Consider the following 23,269-nt stretch of genomic DNA (forward strand, 5'->3'; position numbering starts at 1 on the left):
TTGATTGCAGTAATGGTCTAGAGGCCTTGATGGACTAGAGGTGACGCGTCCACCTAGGAAGCGAGAGAATCTGAGTGCGCTGGTTCAAATCACAGCGCAGCTGCCGATATTTTCTCCTCCTCCACTAGACCTTGAGTGGTGGTCTGGACGCTAGTCATTCAGATAAGACGATAAACCGAAGTCCCATGTGCAGCATGCACTTAGCGCATGTAAAAGAACCCACAGCAACAAAAGGGTTGTTCCTAGCAAAATTCTGAAGAAAAATCCACTTCGATAGGAAAAACAAATAAAACTGCATGTTGGAAAAATTTTTTTTAAATGGGTGGCGCTGTAGTGTAGCGACGCGCTCTCCCTGGGGAGAGCAGCTCGAATTTCACACAGAGAAATCTGTTGTGATAAAAAGAGAAATACAAATACATATACAAATTTTGTTCCGATGTTACACCAACGTCAAAATTGTTCCGAGTTCATTTTCGAATACATAGCAAGGTCACATGCTTTCCTGTCATAACATTACTCAGACGCTCTATACCTGTCAATCATGAGGCCGGGGCAGTCACTACTAACCTTGGTCTCACATGATGATGCTCAGCTAATCGCGTGCATGTTTACATTGCAACAGCATTGAGTGGACCAAGCAGCTTAATTGTTAATTGCCCAAATAAGAGAGAACCTGGCTAAATCAAGTTGCGTCTCTGTCAGACAGCGACTGTGCCCGCTGGATTAAGGTATGGAGTGCAATGAAGGAACAAGTGGCTCAGATCAGAGAAGTCAGCCGTGGATTCCGATCATGAGAAACAAGAAACAAGACAAGCAAAGACCAGGGAAGTTACACAGTGCCACAGATGTGTCAGCTGTAAAGAAGCAGCGCTGGGGACAGAAGTTTTGCCAAACGTGACTGACGATGTCATTATACACGTGAAAAGTGCCAGGCATATTAACAAAAGTTTGCTTTGTGCAGCAGCAGCAAACTCACAAACTTCTTTACGGCTCAAGTGTTTGTATGCCTTGTAGATAAAATGTACGTTTGCTGATGTGGCTCAGATTCTGAGTGTTCCTGCCAGCTTCAAAATGTTGGTGCCAAATTTCCTGATTGATCCTACAAACACTTGACAGGGGTTGACATACCTGCATAATACTCATGCAGACGTGTAACATGGGTGTCTTCAGGTGGACCTGGACAGTAACCTGGAGCTGGGCATCCACCTGGAGAACTTCTCCCAGTGCCGGGAGCTGGTGGTGCCCCCCAACACGGCCCGCTACAAGGTCAAGCTGCGCGTCTACGACTCCAAGAACAGGCTGCTGGAGCTCATCGTCCGCATCTGCACCCACAGGGGGGGCGCTCTCAGGGTGAGCCGGGAAGGGACTGGAACCGCCACTTGTTGCTGTTTTGTTAGCTGTGTAACTGGGGATTGAGAGATAGAGAGTGTGTGTGTATGTGTGTGCAGGGGGTTGGGGGCGTTTTTGTTTGTGTGGGTGTTTGTGTGTGTGGATGGGTGTTTGTGTGTGTATGTGTGTGTGTGCGTCTGCATGGGGGTGAGGCTGTGGGGGTGTGTGTTTGACACATTCCTTGGGGGGTGTGTGTGTGTGTGTGTGTGTGTGTTTGACATAGTCCTTGGTGTGTGTGTGTGTGTGTGTGTATTTGACACAGTCCTTGGTGTGTGTGTGTGTGTGTTTGACATAGTCCTTGGTGTGTGTGTGTGTCACTGTGTGTGTGTGTGTCTGTGTGTGTATGTGTGTGTGTCTGTGCATGTGTGTTTGACAAAGTCATTGATATGTGTGAATGTGTGTGTGTTTTTGACAGTTGTTGATGTGTGTGTGTGTGTTTTTGACAGTTGTTGATGTGTGTATGTGTTTGACACAATCCTTGATGTGTGTGTGTGTGTGTGTTTGAGACAGTCATTCATGCCTGTGTGTGTGGGTTTGACTTAGTTGTTGATGTGTGTGTGTTTGACTTAGTCGTTGATGTGTGTGTGTGTGAGTTTGACACAGTCGTTGATGTGTGTGTGTGTGAGTTTGACACAGTCGTTGATGTGTGTGTGTGTGAGTTTGACATAGTTGTTGATGCCTGTGTGTGTGAGTTTGACACAGTCGTTGATGACACAGTCGTTGATGTGTGTGTGTGTGTGTGTGTTGTTGTTTTTTGACAGCTAACAATCGCTGTACCCTTCTGGCTGGTGAACAAGTCGGGTCTGCCGCTGGTGTTCAAGCAAGAGGGCACTCGCAGCGAGGGGGCGGGGCAGTTTGAGGAACACGAACAGGCACGCAGCGTCACTCCTCTCCTTTTCAGCTTCTCCGACCATGACGAGCCCAACTTGTGAGTGTTGAGAGGGACGTGTGTGTGTGTGTGTGTGTGTGTGTGTGTGTGTGTGTGTGTGTGTGTGTGTGTGTGTGTGTGTGTGTGTGTGTGTGTCTATGTGTGGAATTGTACACTTGTGCACATGTATACTTGTATGTGAGTGTGTGAATGTGTATGTGTATTTGTACACGTATGCACATGTATTTGTGTGTGTGTGTGTGTGTTTGAATGCAAGGTGTGTATGTGCAATGTGTAATGTATCTGTCTGTGTATTTGAATGCAAGGTGTGTATGTGCAATGTGTAATGTGTAATGTATCTGTCTGTGTATTTGAATGCAAGGTGTGTATGTGCAATGTGTAATGTGTAATGTATCTGTCTTTCTGTTTGAATGCAAGGTGTGTATGTGTAATGTGTAATGTATCTGTGTGTGTTTGTGGATGTAAGGTATCCATGTGTGTATGTATGTTTGTATGTATATGTGTATGAGACAGAGCATAATTCTGTTAAAAAAAAAGAAGAAGAAAAGGATTCCTGGGCATGTGTGTGATAGATGAAATGTCTGCTAATCAGAGCTTCTAACAGACACACAACTGTGTGAGTCTATGATGCATTAGAATCCTGCATCACCTGCCCACACCCTCGCATTTATCTTCTGTGAGAAATTAATGTCTAAAAATTTCAAAAAAAAATTTTTTTTTTTTTTTTGGTGGGGTCAGATACTGTTTAACATGTCCGAGCTGTGTGTCTAGGCCTTGAGTTTATAGTACTCTTCACTGACCTCCAGACTCACTCAGGGATCTGATAGTTCTGCTGACTGATGAAGATGGCAGAAAAATCAATCATTATGACATCCGTTTGTCCTGATAGCCTGCCTGCAACATTGCAGTGCCATAAAGCTGGCGCTTGCTGTATGTAGTCTGTGGTTATTAGTGCATGATAAATAATTTTAACTGTTTAGCAGGTAATCATGTGAAGAGTTAGATAAATTGAAGCATAGTATCTTCGCCTTGAGTTTTGAAAATGAGGGTTAAATATGTCCTGGTAAGTACATGGAAAAGGTGAATTAATCCATTTAGCTAATATTGAAATTTAGAGCCCTTATTTGAAAATTTTGGAGCCCAGCTACTGATGTGTTAGTACTGATTTTCCTCTTAATTTTTGTCCATGATTAGTTTAAAGTAATTTATTTTCTATTTTGTTATCTGCCCACCCCCTTAACTTAAAAAAGATATTTTGTTTGTGTTTCCCTGTATTGACCACAACAGACAGAATGACATTTAGATGGGCTTGAGCTTAATGATGCCAACAGTGGTGTGGTCGTGAGCAATGTCGTTGTATTTACCTGCATGATTGGTGTCAATATTTCAGTGACGGAGGCATAGAGTATGTGGACTTGTAAGTGGTGTGAGTTGCTTGGATTAAATGCAGTTTGTTTTTGAAGATTTGAATTCAATTCAAGGATTCACTCTTTTTTTTTTCTTCTTTTTTTTTTTATATATATAGTTTTTGCATGGTTTTGCCTTTGAAGTATTGAAAAAAAAAAAGAGTCCTACATCAGGATGGGGGAAACAGAGGTTTTCTTTACACACAGTGATTACCATGACTCAGTGGTGCAGTGGGGTGGACTGGGCAGCTTGCTGCAGTCAGTTTTGGAGAGGGACATGTGTGGGATACCAGACAGAATAGTATTTCACAGAAGGGTCTGTGCTAAATTAGCTGTCACTTTCTTCTCTGTCCAAGGATCAGGTCTGCAGGCAGATGTTGTTATCCTGTTTGGACAGGTAGTTTGTACAGGACAGGAAGCATGATCCGCTATAGCTACTGCTCCTGTGAGTTATACTTTCTTAGATTCAGTATCATTTCAGCTGAAGAAATCTTTAATGACCTCCAGTATTCCCCTCAAGAAATCAATTTCAGCATTGCTTAAAAACTTGTGTACCTTGAGCTGACTTTGGAAACAGAAACTGGCTCTGAATTTCAAACAGAAAGACGTCTGATTCCCTGAAAATTTGGGTGTATAAGAAAAGTGGTGACATGAGCGTGTGTGTGTGTGTGTGTGTGTGTGTGCGTGCGTGCGCTCTTCTTACATCGAAACATTTGTGTGTTTGAAACTGTTGTCATCACAGAAAATTTATGTTTGATTTCTGATCCAAATTGTGCATGTGTTTTGAATGTGTTTTAAAAATTTTTTTTTTTTATATTGATACAAACTGAAATGAGCTAACATCAGATTTTTCATTGCCTTTTTTATCACTTTTTTTTGACACGTAGGTGGATTAACACAGTGTACAGTTGATGTACATTATTACATTCATTCATATTTGTGAGTGTTGCATGTCCTGAAAAATCTTCAGGTAGAGGTTTTGTTATTTGTTGTGTTGTTAGATCGTTTTGCATGATCAAAGCAGGAATGCTATGATTTTGAATGGTTTTATTTTATCATTTTTTTGTTTGTTTTGTTTTTGTTTTTGTGTTATCAAGAGTAATTGTAGTGCTCTTGATTGGCTAGTCTAACAGTACTGGTGGATCTGCATGTATTTACTATGTGTGAACAATGAGAAGCGTAAAACAAAGAGTAAAACTGGAAGATGGTTGTGGATCTTGAAATATTGTTTTATTTAAATGATACTACCGGTTTTCCTGTACTTACTATCAGAATCGATATGCAGCGACTGACTTCTTTGTACATTGCTGCAAATTGGTTTCTTGTGATATTGCAAACTGTGGTGGACATTATTTGTTCTTATGGATGTATGACATGCTTGGTCCACAGATTACTTTCTGTGAGTGATGTATATATACAGTAATCAGGTTTTCAAATAGAAGCTTGAAGAAGAATGATTTCATTATTAATGATATGCAGTTGTAGTTAGTGTCTGAGATTAACATATCAGCCTCATTAGCTCACTCCGGAGGACGATGGAATGCTATAGCATTCCTGACCTAAGGCAGCGTTCCGGACGACAGAACACAAAAGCGGTTTCAACAATTAAATTTTTTTTTTCAATGTTTTCCTCATGGGATAGCATAACAATCGCAGCTACACCGGGCATTGTGAACGTGTCAAGGGTCGAATGGAAAGTTTCATCGTGTGATTCCGTAACAACACACTCGCTGGCAAGCGGTTGACCTTGGCACCCCACATGACAAGCTAATCTGCATACATATTGAAAATGGCACCGCAGGTGATACAAGTGGACATTTTTAGAGCAAACTATATCATGACAGCAGCTTTTTACTGCTGCTGAAGTGATTGAAATGCTTCAAACTAAAGATTTCAACATCAACAAGGATGATAAAGACGTTGAATAAAGTATTTGCAGTGAAGAAAGCTACCAGCAAGAGGATACTGACAGTGATTCAGCTTCTGAGAGCAGTGAAGAGGGAGGGGGATGGGCGTACACACGACGTGAGGAGAGGGGTCAGTGGGTCAAGTGCAGCGAGATTCATTTAGTTACTTTATGTTTTGTATTTTTTGTGATTTTTTTTTTCCTAATCCTAACAAATGGGTCGTCTGCAGGGAAAAGCAAGGGAGAAAACTATTTGTTTGGAGTGAGTTAATAGATGAATGAAAGGATAGTGATTCAGCTTTAGATCAAGACAAAGCAAGTAATACCTGGCTCTTTTGGTTGAATATGTACATTTGTATCATCTGCTTTTGCCTTGCCTTGTTCTGTACTTCTGATTCAGACATTGAGACTTTTGGGTTGATGAGCACTTTTTTCAGTACAGTCATTTGAAAATGATGACACTGGTGAACTGCTGTTCAGTATGCTGTAGCCTTACTAGATCTTTCCCCCTCCAACCTGGTTGCTGTTGTTGTTGTTGCTGCTGCTGCTCTGTGTGTGTGTGTGTGTGTGTGTGTGTGTGTGTGAACTTGGATGTTGGTGTTATTAACAACTACCAAGTGAAAGTTACACACATTCGAGAGTCAGCAGGGTACAGAGAAAATCAAAAAGCGGCCATAGCTGGAGGCTGAAAAGTCCAGAAAACTGGTTTAACTCATTTGGTGGACAAATTACTTTTGAGTCGTAACTACTGAAATGAAGTTACTGAGAAAAAAAAAAGATGATTACTGAGGATGCCCAGAAACTTTTTTTTTTTTTTTTTAAAGTGTAGAAAGATGGAATGTCATTTTTAGTTTCTGCTTAAGAGGTACGTTGGTGAGCTCTGACAGTAACTTGTGTGAACTGTTTAAAAGTGTGCATGGATTAGGCCTGATTGTAACATGTGAACTGCCTGACAGTGTACACAGATTAGATCTTACTCTAATATATGTCAACAGTGTTACAGTGTATATGGATTAGTTCTGGGACTTCACATATGTATGAACTGCCTGACAGTGTACATAGATTAGGTCTGACAGTAACATATGTGTGAACTGTCTCAGAATGTACATGGATTAGATGTGACAGTAACATATGTGTGAACTGTCTCAGAGTGTACATGGATTAGGTGTGACTGTAACATGTGTGAACTGTCTCAGAGTGTACATGGATTAGATGTGACTGCAACATGTGTGAACTGTCTCAGTGTACATGGATTAGATGTGACTGCAACATGTGTGAACTGTCTCAGAGTGTACATGGATTAGGTGTGACTGTAACATGTGTGAACTGTCTCAGAATGTACATGGATTAGGTGTGACAGTAACATGTGTGAACTGTCTCAGTGTACATGGATTAGATGTGACAGTAACATGTGTGAACTGTCTCAGTGTACATGGATTAGATGTGACTGTAACATGTGTGAACTGTCTCAGTGTACATGGATTAGATGTGACAGTAACATGTGTGAACTGTCTCAGAATGTACATGGATTAGATGTGACTGCAACATGTGTGAACTGTCTCAGTGTACATGGATTAGATGTGACTGTAACATGTGTGAACTGTCTCAGAGTGTACATGGATTAGGTGTGACTGTAACATGTGTGAACTGTCTCAGAGTGTACATGGATTAGATGTGACTGTAGCATGTGTGAACTGTCTCAGAATGTACATGGATTAGATGTGACTGTAACATGTGTGAACTGTCTCAGAGTGTACATGGATTAGATGTGACTGTAACATGTGTGAACTGTCTCAGTGTACATGGATTAGGTGTGACTGTAACATGTGTGAACTGTCTCAGAGTGTACATGGATTAGATGTGACTGTAGCATGTGTGAACTGTCTCAGAATGTACATGGATTAGATGTGACTGTAACATGTGTGAACTGTCTCAGAGTGTACATGGATTAGATGTGACTGTAACATGTGTGAACTGTCTCAGTGTACATGGATTAGGTGTGACTGTAACATGTGTGAACTGTCTCAGTGTACATGGATTAGATGTGACTGCAACATGTGTGAACTGTCTCAGAGTGTACATGGATTAGATGTGACTGCAACATGTGTGAACTGTCTCAGAATGTACATGGATTAGATGTGACTGCAACATGTGTGAACTGTCTCAGAGTGTACATGGATTAGATGTGACTGTAACATGTGTGAACTGTCTCAGAATGTACATGGATTAGATGTGACTGCAACATGTGTGAACTGTCTCAGAGTGTACATGGATTAGATGTGACTGTAACATGTGTGAACTGTCTCAGAGTGTACATGGATTAGATGTGACAGTAACATGTGTGAACTGTCTCAGATTGTACATGGATTAGATGTGACTGCAACATGTGTGAACTGTCTCAGAGTGTACATGGATTAGATGTGACTGTAACATGTGTGAACTGTCTCAGAATGTACATGGATTAGATGTGACTGCAACATGTGTGAACTGTCTCAGATTGTACATGGATTAGATGTGACTGCAACATGTGTGAACTGTCTCAGAGTGTACATGGATTAGATGTGACTGTAACATGTGTGAACTGTCTCAGTGTACATGGATTAGGTGTGACTGTAACATGTGTGAACTGTCTCAGAATGTACATGGATTAGATGTGACTGCAACATGTGTGAACTGTCTCAGAGTGTACATGGATTAGATGTGACTGTAACATGTGTGAACTGTCTCAGAGTGTACATGGATTAGATGTGACTGTAACATGTGTGAACTGTCTCAGAGTGTACATGGATTAGATGTGACTGCAACATGTGTGAACTGTCTCAGAGTGTACATGGATTAGGTGTGACAGTAACATGTGTAACTGTCTCAGAATGTACATGGATTAGGTGTGACTGTAACATGTGTGAACTGTCTCAGTGTACATGGATTAGATGTGACTGTAACATGTGTGAACTGTCTCAGAATGTACATGGATTAGGTGTGACTGTAACATGTGTGAACTGTCTCAGAATGTACATGGATTAGGTCTGATTGTATCATATGTGAACTGCCTGACAGTGAACATTGATTAGGTATTGGACTGTAACATATATGTGAACTGCCTCAGAGTGTACATAGACTAGATCTGACTGAAGCATATGTGAATAACATGACGGTGAACATGGATAAGGTGTGACTGTAACGTGTGTGTGAACTGTTTCATAGTGTACATGGATTAGGTATGACTGTAGCACTCATGTGAACTGTCTCAGAGTGTACATAGACTAGATCTGACTGAAGCATATGTGAATAACATGACTGTGAACATGGATAAGGTGTGACTGAAACATGTGTGTAACAGGTGCCAGATGAGAGTGGGCAAGTCAGTGTTTGGGGCTTCTGCAACGCCACACTGGTAAGCAAACAGAAATGATCAGTGTCACAAAGTATAATTTGATTTAAGACACAGGTCTTAAACAGAAATTTCACCATTGAATAGTTCATAAAGTGAACACTTTTGTTTTTTTATAATGTTTATATGCACGCAGAAGATTAATTAAGCATGTTAAAGATAATACATTCCATGTTGGTGTTCAGTGGGTTATGGAAACAAAATCATACCCAGCATGCACACCCCATAAAGATGGAGTATGGCTGCCTACATGGCAGGGTAAATTAACAAAAACAGTCATACACGTAAAATGTTGCATTTCTGTATGAGTATATGTGTGCATGACTGAAACTTAACTGAATGACACAGGAAACGAATGATGAGTGCCCAAAATGGAAGCTGTCAGTCGGCTCTACCCAGGTAGGCAGCCTGTTGTGCAAATGATTCCCGTGGTTGTAAAGCACTTAGAGCTTGGTCTCCGACCGAGGATAGGCACTGTATAAGTATCCGTATCATCATATCATCATTTCAAGTTGGAACTCTTATTAACATCTGCGCGTGCACACACACACACACACACACACACACACGCACGCGCATAAGCGCTGTATAAATATCCATATCATATCATATCACCCCTGTTGCAGGTGTAACCACTTCTCGCTGGACGGAGGCATTGCCATGCGGCAGCTGCACGTGCGGTGCCGGGAGACGAACCGCCCAGACTGGTTAGTACAACTGCAGGCAGGGGCGCGCCGGCGCCTGTCTCTGTCGCAGCCTCCCAGTCAGCAGTAAGTGGTGTGTTGGAGGGAGGTTTGGGGGGAGGGGGGGGGCAGGGCTGGGCCCTGTTACTCACAGTGTCTGCCCTTCCTTCTGTCCCTGCCTGCCGGTGATGGACATGGGAGAGGACGCCCCCCCCTCCTCCTCCAACCCATCCCCCCCGCCTCCCTTTCCCAAGGGCCCGGCTCCCCCCACCCCCTGCCCTCATCAACACCCCTGCTGCTGCTGCAAAGGTGGAGGAGTTGTCTTCTCTTGGGTCATGGACCATTCCATTGGGGTTTCCGGTGCTTGTTTAGTCAGCTTAGGAAGAGGGGTGGGGGCATGGGAGGGTGGGGATGGGGGGGGGAGGGGAGAGGTCTGATGAAGGCTGATCTCGTTTTGAGTGAAGTGTGTGTTTGATTTTGTTTGTGTGGGATTTTGTTTGAAGTTAAAAAAAAAAATTTTGATGGATGGATTTCTATGTGGATTGTGTTCTCTGTGTGTGTGTGTGTGTGTGTGGTTGGTTGGGCAGGGGAGATTGGCTGGAAGGGCAGTGTCAGTATGAAATGAGAAAGGAAGATGTTCACCTTTTTCACTGTATATCTCAGCATGGGTTTTCAGAAGATGTTTTTTGGGAAAACAATCTTTCTACACAACAATCTCGTGTTTGTTTTAGTAGGACAGATAATGAACGTCTATGTAAATGTGTACAGAATAAATGAGGCTTTCAAAGGAACGGCTGAAAGAGAATCACAAATGAGGAAGTGAGCACCTTATTTTGTAAGGCCATGCTGAATGCTGTTTTCCTCATCCCTTCCCTCCCTCCCTCTTCCCTTCCTCCCTGCATTCCTCCCCTCCCCTCTCCTTTCCCACTTCCCTTCCTCCCTGCATTCCTCCCCTTCCCTTTCCCTTTCCCCTTCCCTTCCTCCCTGCATTCCTCCCCACCCCTTTCCCACTTCCCTTCCTCCCTGCATTCCTCCCCACCCCTTTCAGTTTCCCCTTCCCATTCCCTTACTCCCTGCATTCCTCCCCACCCCTTTCCCCTTCCCTTCCTCCCTGCATTCCTCCGCACCCCTTTCCCATTCCCTTACTCCCTGCATTCCTCCCCACCCCTTTCCCCTTCCCTTCCTCCCTGCATTCCTCCCCACCCCTTTCCCACTTCCCTTCCTCCCTGCATTCCTCCCCACCCCTTTCCCCTTCCCATTCCCCTCCCCTTCCTCTCCCCTTCCTCTCTGCATTCCAAATCCCCCTTCCCTTTCCCTTCCTCTCTGCATTCCTCCCCTTCCCTTTCCCTTCATTTCCTCTCTGCATTCCTCCCCTGCCCCTTCCCTTTCCCTTCCTCTCTGCATTCCAAATCCCCCTTCCCTTTCCCCTTCTTTTCCTCTCTGCATTCCTCCCCTGCCCCTTCCCTTTCCCTTCCTCTCTGCATTCCAAATCCCCCTTCCCTTTCCCTTCCTCTCTGCATTCCTCCCCTTCCCTTTCCCCTTCTTTTCCTCTCTGCATTCCTCCCCTTCCCTTTCCCTTCATTTCCTCTCTGCATTCCTCCCCTGCCCCTTCCCTTTCCCTTCCTCTCTGCATTCCTCCCCTGCCCCTTCCCTTTCCCTTCCTCTCTGCATTCCTCCCCCTCCCGGTGTTTCGTCGCATGGCTTGCGCTTGTCCTGGTCGTGATTTCCGATTAGAAAATTTTGTGACATTGGTGTTGGAGTCTGATTCTCTCAGTCCCTTTCGACTGTGTTCGTGTTGCTTTGTTGTGGTTCCTCGAACTCACTTTTGTGGTTTCGTGTCATTCTTCCTGGATCCTCTCCGGCGACGTTCCGACCCCATCGTGACCTTTGCCCCTCGCTTTGAGATTGACACCATCGCCTGGCACTGCATTGCCCCGCCACCCTGAATCAGCGCTTTCCCCTCCCATTGCTGTATTCCTCCATACCACAGGTCCCCTCCATTCCTACCCACATCAACTTTCCACTTTGCCACTTGCTACTGATGATTTAACCACTGTCCTTTGCCCTTAAGTGATGTATGTTTGCCGTGCTGCATATTGAGGACTCCCATGGTCACTTCGTTTTAGCATACACCTTTCTCCACAGCAATTATACCCCATTGCTCTAAGATTTACATTTCCCACTTCTTTCGTCCTGCTTCCTCCCTTCCTTGCACTTTTACCAATTAAGTCCCTTCTCCTGCAGTTACATAACCAGCCTTTCTTCCTCCTGCTGTATTCCCCCCACTCCCTTACAGTTTCCCGTTGTCATACTCTTCTCCTCATTCCCCCATCCCTTCCCTTTCCTTTTCTCCTGCATTCCTCCCCACCCCTTTCAGTTTCCCCTTCCCTTTCCCTTCCTCCCTGCATTCCTCCCCACCCTTTCCCCTTCCCTTTGCCTTCCTTCCTGCATTCCTCCCCATCCCTTCCCTTTCCCTTCCTCCCTGCATTCCTCCCCACCCCTTTCCCACTTCCCTTCCTCCCTGCATTCCTCCCCATCCCTTCCCTTTCCCTTCCTCCCTGCATTCCTCCCCACCCCTTTCCCACTTCCCTTCCTCCCTGCATTCCTCCCCACCCCTTTCCCACTTCCCTTCCTCCCTGCATTCCTCCCCACCCCTTTCAGTTTCCCTTTCCCATTCCCTTCCTCTCCCCTTCCTCTCTGCATTCCAAATCCCCCTTCCCTTTCCCCTTCATTTCCTCTCTGCATTCCTCCCCTTCCCTTTCCCTTCCTCTCTGCATTCCTCCCCTGCCCCTTCCCTTTCCCTTCCTCTCTGCATTCCTCCCCTTCCCTTTCCCTTCCTCTCTGCATTCCTCCCCTTCCCTTTCCCTTCCTCTCTGCATTCCTCCCCTTCCCTTTCCCTTCCTCTCTGCATTCCTCCCCTCCCCCTTTTCTTTTCCCTTCCTGTAGTGGAAGGTGGGGTGTTTGGCTGTGTGTATGTGGGGTTGGGTTTGTGCATGGGTGGGTTGATGTGTGTGAGTGTGAGGAGAGAATTTTTGTGAACATGTGGGTGTATGGAGGTGTGTGTGTGTTTGTGTGTTCGTGTGTGTGTGTGTGTGTGTGTGTGTGTGTGTGTGTGTGTTTGAGGAATTTCATTTCTGTGGATGTGTGTGTTGGGCAGGGTGTACAACATAGGGATCCAGGTGACCTCCGGCCGAGGTCGTTACCGGGACACCAACATCGTGACCTTTGCCCCTCGCTTTGAGATTGACAACCAGTCGCGCTGGCAGCTAGCCATTGCCCAGAAGCACACCACGATGAAAGAGGTCAGGCCAGTGCTTTCCACCCACATTGTTTGTATTCAGACATGCCCATACAAACGCACAGGAACACACACACACTCAGCATGCACTACAGCAACACATGCAGAGACTTGTACACACTGGTTTTGGCACTTGCATACTGAACGATTTAACCACTGTCTTTGCCTTAAAATGAGATGTATGTGTATGCCAGTGCTGAGATATCTGAGGAGTCCACAGGTGGTGAGACTTAAGTTAATTAGGCCTACAACTGGCCTTCTCCCACAGACAATTTAAGTGGACCCCAGTCGCTATCTTTGAAGGATTTACATTGTCCTCTAACAGTTTTTTTTTTTTGTTGTGCTCACTATACATCTTTGCAAGGTTATTTTGAAATAATTAAAAGGTGTAGTGTGTTTGGTGAAGATTGAAACATAACAGTCTCGTGTTGTTTTGGCGTTGCTAGTAGTGTCCAAGCAGAGCTGTTGCCTACAGTTCCACGGTTGTTGCATACTACAGTTTCATACATTAGAATATTCTGCAGAGGGTTGTTTAGTTGTTAACTGCACTTGTTTTCCCCCACTGTCATGTTGTATGAAAAAACAAATGTGTGGGTTTTTGTGTGAGTGTGTGTGCATGTGTGTGTGTGTGAGTGTGTATGTGTGTGTGGTTGTGCGTGTGCATGTGTGCATGCGTTGGCATGTGTGTGACTGACTGACTGACTGCAGGGAGGGGCGTCAGTGACGGAGGAGTGTCTGACGGCCCTGCCGCTGTGCAAGCTGCCCTTCCACTGGCCACGGGTGGACTTTGACCAGCTGCTGTGTGTGCGCGTCCTGGACCACCCGTCCTGCCGCTGGTCGGGGGGCTTCCACATCGACCGTGTCGACTCCTTCCACGTGAACATGAGGTCAGCTGGGTGGTGGGGAGGGAGGGGGGTGGGGGGGGTAGGTGTAGGCTTGCAGAGAAGCGAAGATGGATTAATGAACAGATTGATCTGTAATTGTGTAGGGGAGGGGAAGGGGGTTGTGGGGAAAGGTGGTTGGGGGATGAGGGGGGGAGGTGTTGGTTTGCAGAGAAGTGAAGATGGATGAATGAACAGATAGATTTGTAATTGTTGCAGGTGAGGGGGTTGTGGGGAAAGGTGGTGTGGGGTGGAGGTTGGGGTGGGGGTGTAGGCTTGCAGAGAAGTGAAGATAGATGAATGAACATATAGATTTGTAATTGTGCAGGTAAGGGGGAGGGGGTTGTGGGGAAAGGTGGGATGGGGGTCGGGGGGTGGGGTGGGGGGTGTAGGCCTGCAGACAAGTGAAGATGGATGACTGAACAAGACAGATCTGTAATTGTGGCAGGTGTTGGGGTTCTGGGTAAGGGTTGTGGGGAAGCTGGGGACAGTCAGGAAGAGGTTTTGATATTGGGACAGGAAGAGGTTTTCATATTTTGGCGAATCTAGGAGGAAGGTGGCAGACAGGTTAAGACACTCATCAGCCGATACGGAGTGTGAGAGGGTCTGGGTTCGAATCCTGTGTAGGCCTGCAGAGAAGGGAAGACAGATGAATGTACAAGACAGATCTGTTATTGTGTGCAGGTGAGAGGTTGTGGGGAAGGGTGGTTGGGAAGTGGGGGAGGGACAGGAAGAGGTGTTAATAATTTTGGAGCATCTGGGAGGAAGGTGGCAGACAGGTTAAGACTCTCATCTGCCGATACAGAGAGTCCGTGAGGGTCTGGTTTGAATCCTGCTCTTGCCCTTTCTCCCAAGTTTGACTGGAAAATCACACATACAAAGGAAGTTTTTGTCATGGATGTTAGTCTTCTTTCTGTATTGTAGCAAAAATGATAAAGATAATAATAACCAATGATGGTGATGCAGCACGCTTGCTCACGTGAACGGCGTACATTTTACTCACTGAGTTTGAGTTTCAGGGAGGTGTCAAAACATGCATTATTCAGTGAGCATTAACTCCAGACTGACACTGACAGATCGTTGACGCATGACAGTCCCTCGGCACAAAAGCCCCTTAAAGGTTGTCATCGACAGTTGTTGTTCCAATTATGAATGTGAACGCAAGGTCAGGATTGTTTCTGTTGCAGTAGTGGTGACATTTTGTGACTGTGATGTTGACTGGTCAGTTTTGTGGTGTGTTGTGTAATGCAAGGACGGCAGTGGTCAGTGTTATGTTGTACAGGAACAGCAGTGGTCAGTGATGCTGACTGGTCAGTGTTGTGTTGTGGTGTGTTATACAAGGACAGCAGTGGTAGGTGATGTTGACTGGTCAGTGTTGTGTTGTAATGTTATTCAGGGACAGCAGTGGTCAGTGATGCTGACTGGTCAGTGTTGTGTTGTGGTGTGGTGTGGTGTGTTACACAGGGACAGCAGTGGTCAGTGATGTGTTGTGTCACACAGGGACAGCAGTGGTCAGTGATGTGTTGTGTCACACAGGGACAGCAGTGGTCAGTGATGTGTTGTGTCACACAGGGACAGCAGTGGTCAGTGATGTGTTGTGATACGCAGGGACAGCAGTGGTCAGTGATGTGTTGTGTCACACAGGGACAGCAGTGGTCAGTGATGTGTTGTGATACGCAGGGACAGCAGTGGACAGTGTTGTGTTGTGTCACACAGGGACAGCAGTGGTCAGTGCCTGCTGCTGAAGGTGGAGGTGGTGATTCAGGGCCCCACCTTCTTCATTGTGTTCGCCGATGCTGACGTCATGCCGCCCCCCTTCCGTCTGGACAACCTCACTGACGTGAGTCCTGCAGCTTTGAGCAATAAACTCAGTGACCAGGGAAAGCTTACATGCTAGATGTATTGATATTATAATAATTATGTAGATGAATATGTGTGTAAACTTGGTATTTTTTCTTCCTTTGAATGTTTATGTAAAAATCTAGTATGGTTTATGAAGTGGTCACAGAAAACTGATAAAAACAGTTCATGATTTTTCATTGCACACACACACACACACACACACACACACACACACAGACTCACACAGTAATGTAAAAGTGTATTTTTGTTTTCCCTGTCATTGAGTTCATTTTGAAGTGGTGAGGATGGTAAGATGTTGACAGTTAAACTGAAAAATCAGTGATTTTTGTTTTCCCTGTCAATGAGTTCATTTTGAAGTGGTGAAGATGGTAAGATGTTCACAGTTAAACTGAAAAATCAATGGAAGCTTTACTAGGAAATGATTTTCCTTATGTAACTGAGACGAAAGCGATTGCCTGCATGGAGAATGAGACCTTTTGGCTTTACGCTTCCTTTTTCATGACTCAAGACTTATTGTCTTTGCACAGGTACAGATAACAATGAACTTTTTATTGGTAAAAAAAGAAACTATTGTGAACATGTCTGGTGTGTGTGTGTGTGCAGCTGCAAGTGCGGTACCACCAGCATGGTGTGAATGACGACAGACTGAAGGCTTTCCTGCCTCCACACTCTGCAAGTGAGTACTTGGCTGTGTCACTGGGTGATTCACACAGGCATGCCTACCGTCCTGATTTGTCCATATTTGTTCTGGGAAATCAACATTAATTGTTAATGCAGGACAAAATTTATTTTTAAAAAAAACGTGGCCATTCCAGAAAGGAAGAATGTGCATGGTTAATTCCTTCAGGCAATTGCCAGGGCAGCTTAGATGGACATGTGTCAGTTTTCTGTCGAAACTGGGATTTTAGAAATGCTGTGAAATGGAATGGCACACCAACATGGTGATGAAGAAGAATACATGTGAGAACTACATTGAAAAGACTTTATGCAGTGATGAAGAGGATGTGTGCAAAACATACCGCATAAGCCAAAATCAGCATGAGTGTTGTTCACAGCCGTGTTACAAGCTCAGAGCCTTTTTATTTTGTGGTTTATATATATGCTGTTCTCTGACTGCCAGCAAATGTGACGTGGTGTTACTGATAATTCTGGTTTGTTTGGGATATTTGGAGGCTGCAGTATTGATAGTCAGAATCTGGGGTAGGCATGTTGGATCACGTACATCTGTGTGTGTGCTGGTTGTGGGTGGCACTGGCTTCCTCAGTTCCTCTCAGGTTTCTCATGATAGTGAGCTCAGTTTTCACTGATTTGTCATTGAGACTGAGACGATGAAAAGGAAATACTGGATCTGTTGTGGTTGTAACAAGCTCAATCCTTCCCACTTTTACACACTTGCACAGCTACATGCGCATGTGCACATGCACACACACACACACACACACTCGCCTGAAACTGTCTATGTGGATGCACGCCCCTGCACTTGGTGTCACCCACTGTTGTTCTTTCTTTCCCCTAGCACCCTACTCATGGGACGAGCCCACGCTGAACCCTCTCAAGCTGCAGCTACAGATTCCAGGGGGTACGTCGGCCACCTACAGTCTGGATCGGCTGGAGGAAGGGGAACAACTGCAGTACGAGAATTTCATCTACCTCATCGCCACCCCTACATTTGACAAGTGAGTCGTCAATGACAACAGTGGAGGAATCTTTTTTGGGGGGGGTCTGGGGTGGGGGGGTTGTTTGTTTATTGTTGTTTTTTGGAGGGTTTTTTTGTGTGTATGTGAGTTTTGATGTTGTTTTCTTTTTGTGAATGAATAGAAAGAAAAAGAATTGTAACTTTAAAAATGAAAACTGAATTCTTGCAAAACTCTTCATTGAAAAGTCAAAACTCAGCAGTAGCAGCAATGAAACAACAAGAACAGTGATAATGGTGATGATATAGATAATCCGTTGTCCTATCAGACACATGGAGGACAGTGCTGCTACTGTTGCTGTTTCTTCTTCCACTGTGACCACTAACTAAAATGATTACGACACCAACAACAAAATGATACTGATAATAATAAACCCAAACCCAGCAGATGTTCTTGTTTCCTAGATAAATGATAATTCAGTTGAACCTATCTATGTGTTCATTAAACCTTGAGAGACAGACCTGATGAAAGATGATGATAATGATAATAGATAGTAATAATGATGATGATGATAATAATGAAAATTTTGACGATGATGAAAATGATGGTAATACCAATGAAAAAAAGATCACCATGACTCCTGTGTAGCAGACGATCACTGCCACAGAGCAGGCAGCATGACTGATGGGAAAGTATTGGTCAGTAGAGTGGAAGTCCTGTCCTGTTGTGAGAAACAGTTTTCATCTTGACGTTTTCTGTTCCCCAGGTCTTGGCCTGGTCCTGACCATGAGCTTGTGCTGGACTGTGTCCATGGGAACAACATCGTCTTCAAACGCAAGGTGACACCACACTTCTGGGATATGTTGTTTGTAGTCCTCTGTGTGTGTGTGTGTATGTGTTGGAGTGGGGGGAGGGGGGGGGGGGAGAGAGTGTGTGCATGTGTGTGTGTGTTGGGGGCATGGGGTGAGTGTGTGTGTGTAAGTGTGTGTGTGTGTGCATTTTTTCATGCATATATTTCTGTGTGTGCGTTGATGTGCTTGAAAACAAGAGAAATAAGTCTTCACAATCTGAGTGTTTGTGAATGTGTCATTTGAAGTGACAAACCCAGATCCTTCATCAGTGTCATGCATGCAGTATTATGGCTGATGAATGATTGGTCATTTTCATTTGGATTGATTGATTGTTCCTCAGCTGGTCATCATAGATGCGAAACCAAATCTATTTTGATTTTGATGTACCAAAGATGCCGTGCAGAAAACCAGTGATATATATTTATGATTGCTGTGCCAACAATTTCCATCTGGACTGCTCTTTGAAAACTGATCATTGAATCACTGTTCAAAAATTAGTATACAAATACTCTCTGGTTTTATGGCTATTTTAGAGATATCACAAACACTGTCGACTTGAATGATTTGTATACTTGGCTTAAAACATGCCAGATGAACAGTATAATCAATGAATAGCTGTATTCAGGATGATTTTCATTGGGATTGCTTTATATAAATACCGTTTGTCATGACAAACTTTGGTATGGCTGTGTATGGAGAACCCAGAATGAGTGGCATGGAAGTAATGCCAGTGAACCGGTGTAGATGATGGTGTAGCACACAAAAAAAACCCCAAAACCTGTTTTGTGATAATTATGATAATAATCAGAAGAATGATGATAATAATAATGATGATAGTGATGATGATTATGAAAAAAATAATGATGATAGTATTAATAATAGTGATAGTAGTAATCATCATAATAATAGCAATAATAATGATGATAATGATAACAACACAACAAAAAAACCAACTGTTGGTGCTGGTGACAGGAGAAGGGCAAGCGCAGCCAGCTGTGGCGCATGACTGGGAGCGGGATGCTGGAGCACGAGGGGTCCATGTCCCCCAGGGACCCCAGCAAGGCCCGAGCTCCATCCTCCGCCCACCCCCCCACGCAGGGCTTCGTGCTGGACATCTCCGACATCGCTCCCCAGCCCGGCCGCCCGGTGCCCCTGGTGCTGAAGAAACCCGACGAGCGGCGCCGCTCCACCCAGACCTGGAGGTTCACACAGGTGGGGTTGTGTGTGTGGGCGTGGGGGGTGTTGTGTGGGTGTGTGTTGGGGGTGGGGGTGGGGGGGGGGCAGGGTGATGTGTTGGTGGGTACGGTGTGAGTAGGGGCGAGGGTGTTGTATGGGTGGGTAGGGTGAGGGTGTGGAGGGGAGGGTGTTGTATGGGTGGGTATGGTGTGGGGGTGAGGAAGAGGGTGTTGTGTTGGTGGGTAGGGTGTGCGTGTGGTGTATGTGTGAGGTGTGTGTTTATATGTGTGTGTTTGTGTGGTGTGTGTATATATATATGTGTGTGTGTGTGTGTGTGTGTGTGACTGTGTGTGTGTGTGGTGTGTGTACATGGTTGGTAGGGGTTGGAGGGGAGGGGTGGTGTGGGTGGATGTGGGGAGGGGGTGGAGGTGAGGATGTAGTGTTGGTGGGTAGGCTGTGGGTGGTGGGGGGGAGGGTGTTGTGTTGGTGGGTGGGGTGTGCGTGTGGTGTGGGTGTTTAAATGTGTGTGTTTGTGTGGTGTGTATGTATATATGTGAGGGTGTGTGTGTGTGCGTTTGTGTTTGTGATGTGTATATGTGGTTGGGAGGGGGTGGAGGGTGTATGTGTGGTGTGTATGTGTGTGTTGGGGGGGGAGGGAAGGGTGTATGTCTGTTGGTGTGTGGTGTGTGTGTGTGTCTGTGTGTATTATGTGTTCATATGTGTGTGTTTGTGTGGTATATATATATGTGTGTGTGTGTAAGTGTTTTTGTGTGCATTTGTGTTTGTGGCGTGTGTGTGTGTATGGTCGGGAGGGGATGGAGGATGTATTTGTGATGTGTATGTATCATGTTTGTATGTAGTGTGTGTGTTTGTATTTGTGGTGTGTGTGTATTTGGTTGGAGGGGTGTGGAGGGGGTGTGTATGGGTGTATATATGTGTGTGGGGGGGAGGGCACAGTGTGTGTGTATGTGTACATTTGTGGCTGATGTGTATGGGCTGTGAAGTCAGGTGGGTAGGGTAAAAAGCATTTTGTATGTTTATTTGTTACATAATACATCTATGAATATACTCTATGAATCTGTTTGAGAGTATTGCTACATCTCACATGAACTGAATTATCTCTTGTGGTGTCACATGCTCATGAATCATTCTGAAGCAAATTGAATGCCCAGGTTTCTTCATGTGTATAAGAGTGCAGCTGTGAATATGCTTTTTGAAAATGGTTGTCTGATATACAGTATGGCCTGAAACTGTTACATGGTATACAGTGTCACGTAAGTGCTATTTTATAAGCCCTTGTTGGAACTTGAAAATGGACCATTATTAATTGTATGAATTTGTGTGTGCACATGCATGCGTGTGTGTGTGTGTGTGTGTGTGAGACAGGACGGGATGCTATGCTGCCATGCCGGAGCCATGTGCATACAGACCATCAATGGCGTGGAGGGACTGCAGGACGGTCAGTGTCCTCTTTTACCTCTTCCTGTGTCTCCTGACGTTCTCGTCCATTTCATCATTGACACACACACACATGTGTCGTCTGTCACATTTGATATTAAAAATAGTTTTGAACATGATGATAAAGATACCAAAGCGTTCCCAAACAACATGTACAGCCAGTCATTGACCAGAACACTTTTTGTTGTTGTTGCTTTTTGGGTTTTTTTTTAGTTTTTTTTTAAAAGAATTTAGTTTTCTTCTTCTTCTGTGTTCATGAGATATATCACATTCATTCATTCGTTTGTTTGTTTGGGCTTTCATTTGTCCAACACAGGGGCTTTCTCTGGTTTGTCTTGTTTCCTGTGTTCATCACAGGGGCCCATTTGAGGTTTGTCACATTTCCCACTTGTCACATGCAGGGGCACTGTTGGGTTTGTCAGGTTTTCCATGTCACACACAGGGGCCCTGTCAGGTTTATCATGTTTCCTATGTGTCACACAGGGGCCCTGTCAGGTTTTCCATGTGTCACACACAGGAGCCCTGTCATGTTTATCATGTTTCCTATGTGTTACACAGAGACCCTGTCAGGTTTGTCATATTTCCCATGTGGCACACAGGGGCCCAGTCAAGTTCATTATGTTTCCATGTGTCCAACACAGGGGCCATGTCCGGTTTATCATGTTTCCCCATATGTCACACAGGGGCCCTGTCAGGTTTGTCACCTTTCCCATGTGTAACACACAGAGGCCCTGTTGGGTTTGTCATGTTTCACATGTGGCACACAGGGGCCCTGTCAGGTTTATCAAGAATCATTTTCAGAAAGTCAGAAAAGGATCACTTGGAGCTTATAGCCCATTATATGGGGAGTTTGCACCATATGAGTCCTATCTATTATTATCATTGTCGTCATCATGTTTCCCATGTGTCACACACAGGGGCCCTGTCAGGTTTGAGTTTCCCATGTGGCACACAGGGGCCCTGTCTGGTTTGACCAGGTTTTCCATGAAACACATTTCCCATAGTGTATAAGTGTTGTTTCATGTGAGGCGCTGAGCGCCCATAAAATGGGGAGTTTGCACCATATGGGTCCCGTCTATTATTATCATTATTATCATCGTGTTTCCCATGTGTCCCCCACACACAGGGGCCCTGGCGGTGCTGGGTCCAGGGCCAGAGTACCGCAGCAGCCAGGGCAGCGAGGTGGACGCCCAGGAGGCGGGGGCGGTGGTGCCCCTGCACATGCTGGTGTCGCGCCAGAAGCTGCGCCCGGGCTCTGGCTGCCTGTCGGTGCGGGTCACCATGGACGGCCCCATCCGCGTGCTGGAGATTGTGGACATTCAGCACAGGGTCAGTGGGTTTCTCTCTCAGTGTATCTCTCTCTCTTGTGAGCAGCTGACCACTTTTTTGTTTGTTTTTTTGTTAGAGATTGATCTAATGTTTTTTTGTTGTTGTTTTTTTTGCATGAATCTTTCTCGTTTAATTTTAATTTTGTTTTATTGTGTAATGCTTTGACTTGTTTATCGCTTATTGAAGATCTGTCAGAGTTTCCCTCTCTCCTCTGTCTGTCTGTCTGTCTGTCTCCCTTTCTTGTCTTCTTCATGAGGGGTCATGACCTATACTGAATAAAACATCAGTATTGGTATCCCTGTCTGTCTGTCTTTCTGTGTGTTCTCCTGTCCTATACATTTCTTCTCCCCCCACCCCCTACCCCACAGCCCCACGCCCCCCACCTTCTTACCTGCTTCTCTTGGCTTCAGCGCACAGCTTCTCCATTTATGCACAGCACTGTAGATGAATGCAGAGAGAAATCTGACCACAACAATTTAGAAAATACAAAAGAGAAGAGAAATGGCTTCATTCATGACGCAAAAGTTGAAATACCAAGTTAAAAAAAAACCCAAAGAAACAGAAAAAAAGAATGGGTACGGTAGGAGGTAGGGTTGAGTGATGGGGATGGATAGCGCTTTGTCATGTGAAAAAGGAAGGAAAAAAGACTGAAAAAAAGAACCCAGTCGTCTTCATTGTAGTTACATCAACGAAAAACCTGTTGGGTTGTAGCAGACCAATACAAATCAGGTTTGATTCTGGCCAAAAAGAGTGGAAGATTTGGTGGGCAGCATTGTCAGATAAACAGTACATACCTCTCAGAATGCTTTAGCAAAGGAATCCTTTTCCCACAAAAAGTTTTTCTTGCTTTTTTTTATGATTTTTTTTTTTTAGGGCAGTCTGAAGGCAGGACAAGAACACTTTTCAACTCTAAGATGACTTTGTTTAGTCATTGCTTTGGAGTAATATTGTTCCCTTTGGCATGTAACATCGTTCCTTTGGGTAGGTAACATTGTTCCATTAGGCTTCTCACTGGGTAAGAAGCTGGCATCTTGATTCCAGCATTTTGTTGTGTCTTTTGAGCAGACACTCTTTTGTTTTTCTCTCTCTCTTTCCTTCTTTCTGTCTCTCTTTTT

At 44.8% G+C, this 23,269-nt stretch overlaps 1 protein-coding gene across 1 annotated transcript in view; it reads left to right on the top strand.

Annotated features, from left to right (window-relative positions):
* The window catches only part of LOC143297955 (intermembrane lipid transfer protein VPS13D-like), a 128,096-nt gene that overhangs the window by 73,576 nt on the left and 31,251 nt on the right, over positions 1-23,269 (top strand). The window contains 13 exon segments of the mRNA XM_076610574.1: positions 1,171-1,350; positions 2,151-2,317; positions 8,931-8,984; positions 9,608-9,751; positions 12,822-12,966; positions 13,671-13,849; positions 15,560-15,683; positions 16,310-16,382; positions 17,223-17,382; positions 18,107-18,179; positions 19,164-19,403; positions 20,754-20,826; positions 21,952-22,154. Of these exon segments, the coding sequence (XP_076466689.1) occupies positions 1,171-1,350; positions 2,151-2,317; positions 8,931-8,984; positions 9,608-9,751; positions 12,822-12,966; positions 13,671-13,849; positions 15,560-15,683; positions 16,310-16,382; positions 17,223-17,382; positions 18,107-18,179; positions 19,164-19,403; positions 20,754-20,826; positions 21,952-22,154 (1,815 nt within the window).

This window comes from Babylonia areolata, chromosome 23 (genome assembly GCF_041734735.1).
Source record: "Babylonia areolata isolate BAREFJ2019XMU chromosome 23, ASM4173473v1, whole genome shotgun sequence".
In the NCBI taxonomy this organism is placed as follows: domain Eukaryota; kingdom Metazoa; phylum Mollusca; class Gastropoda; order Neogastropoda; family Buccinidae; genus Babylonia; species Babylonia areolata.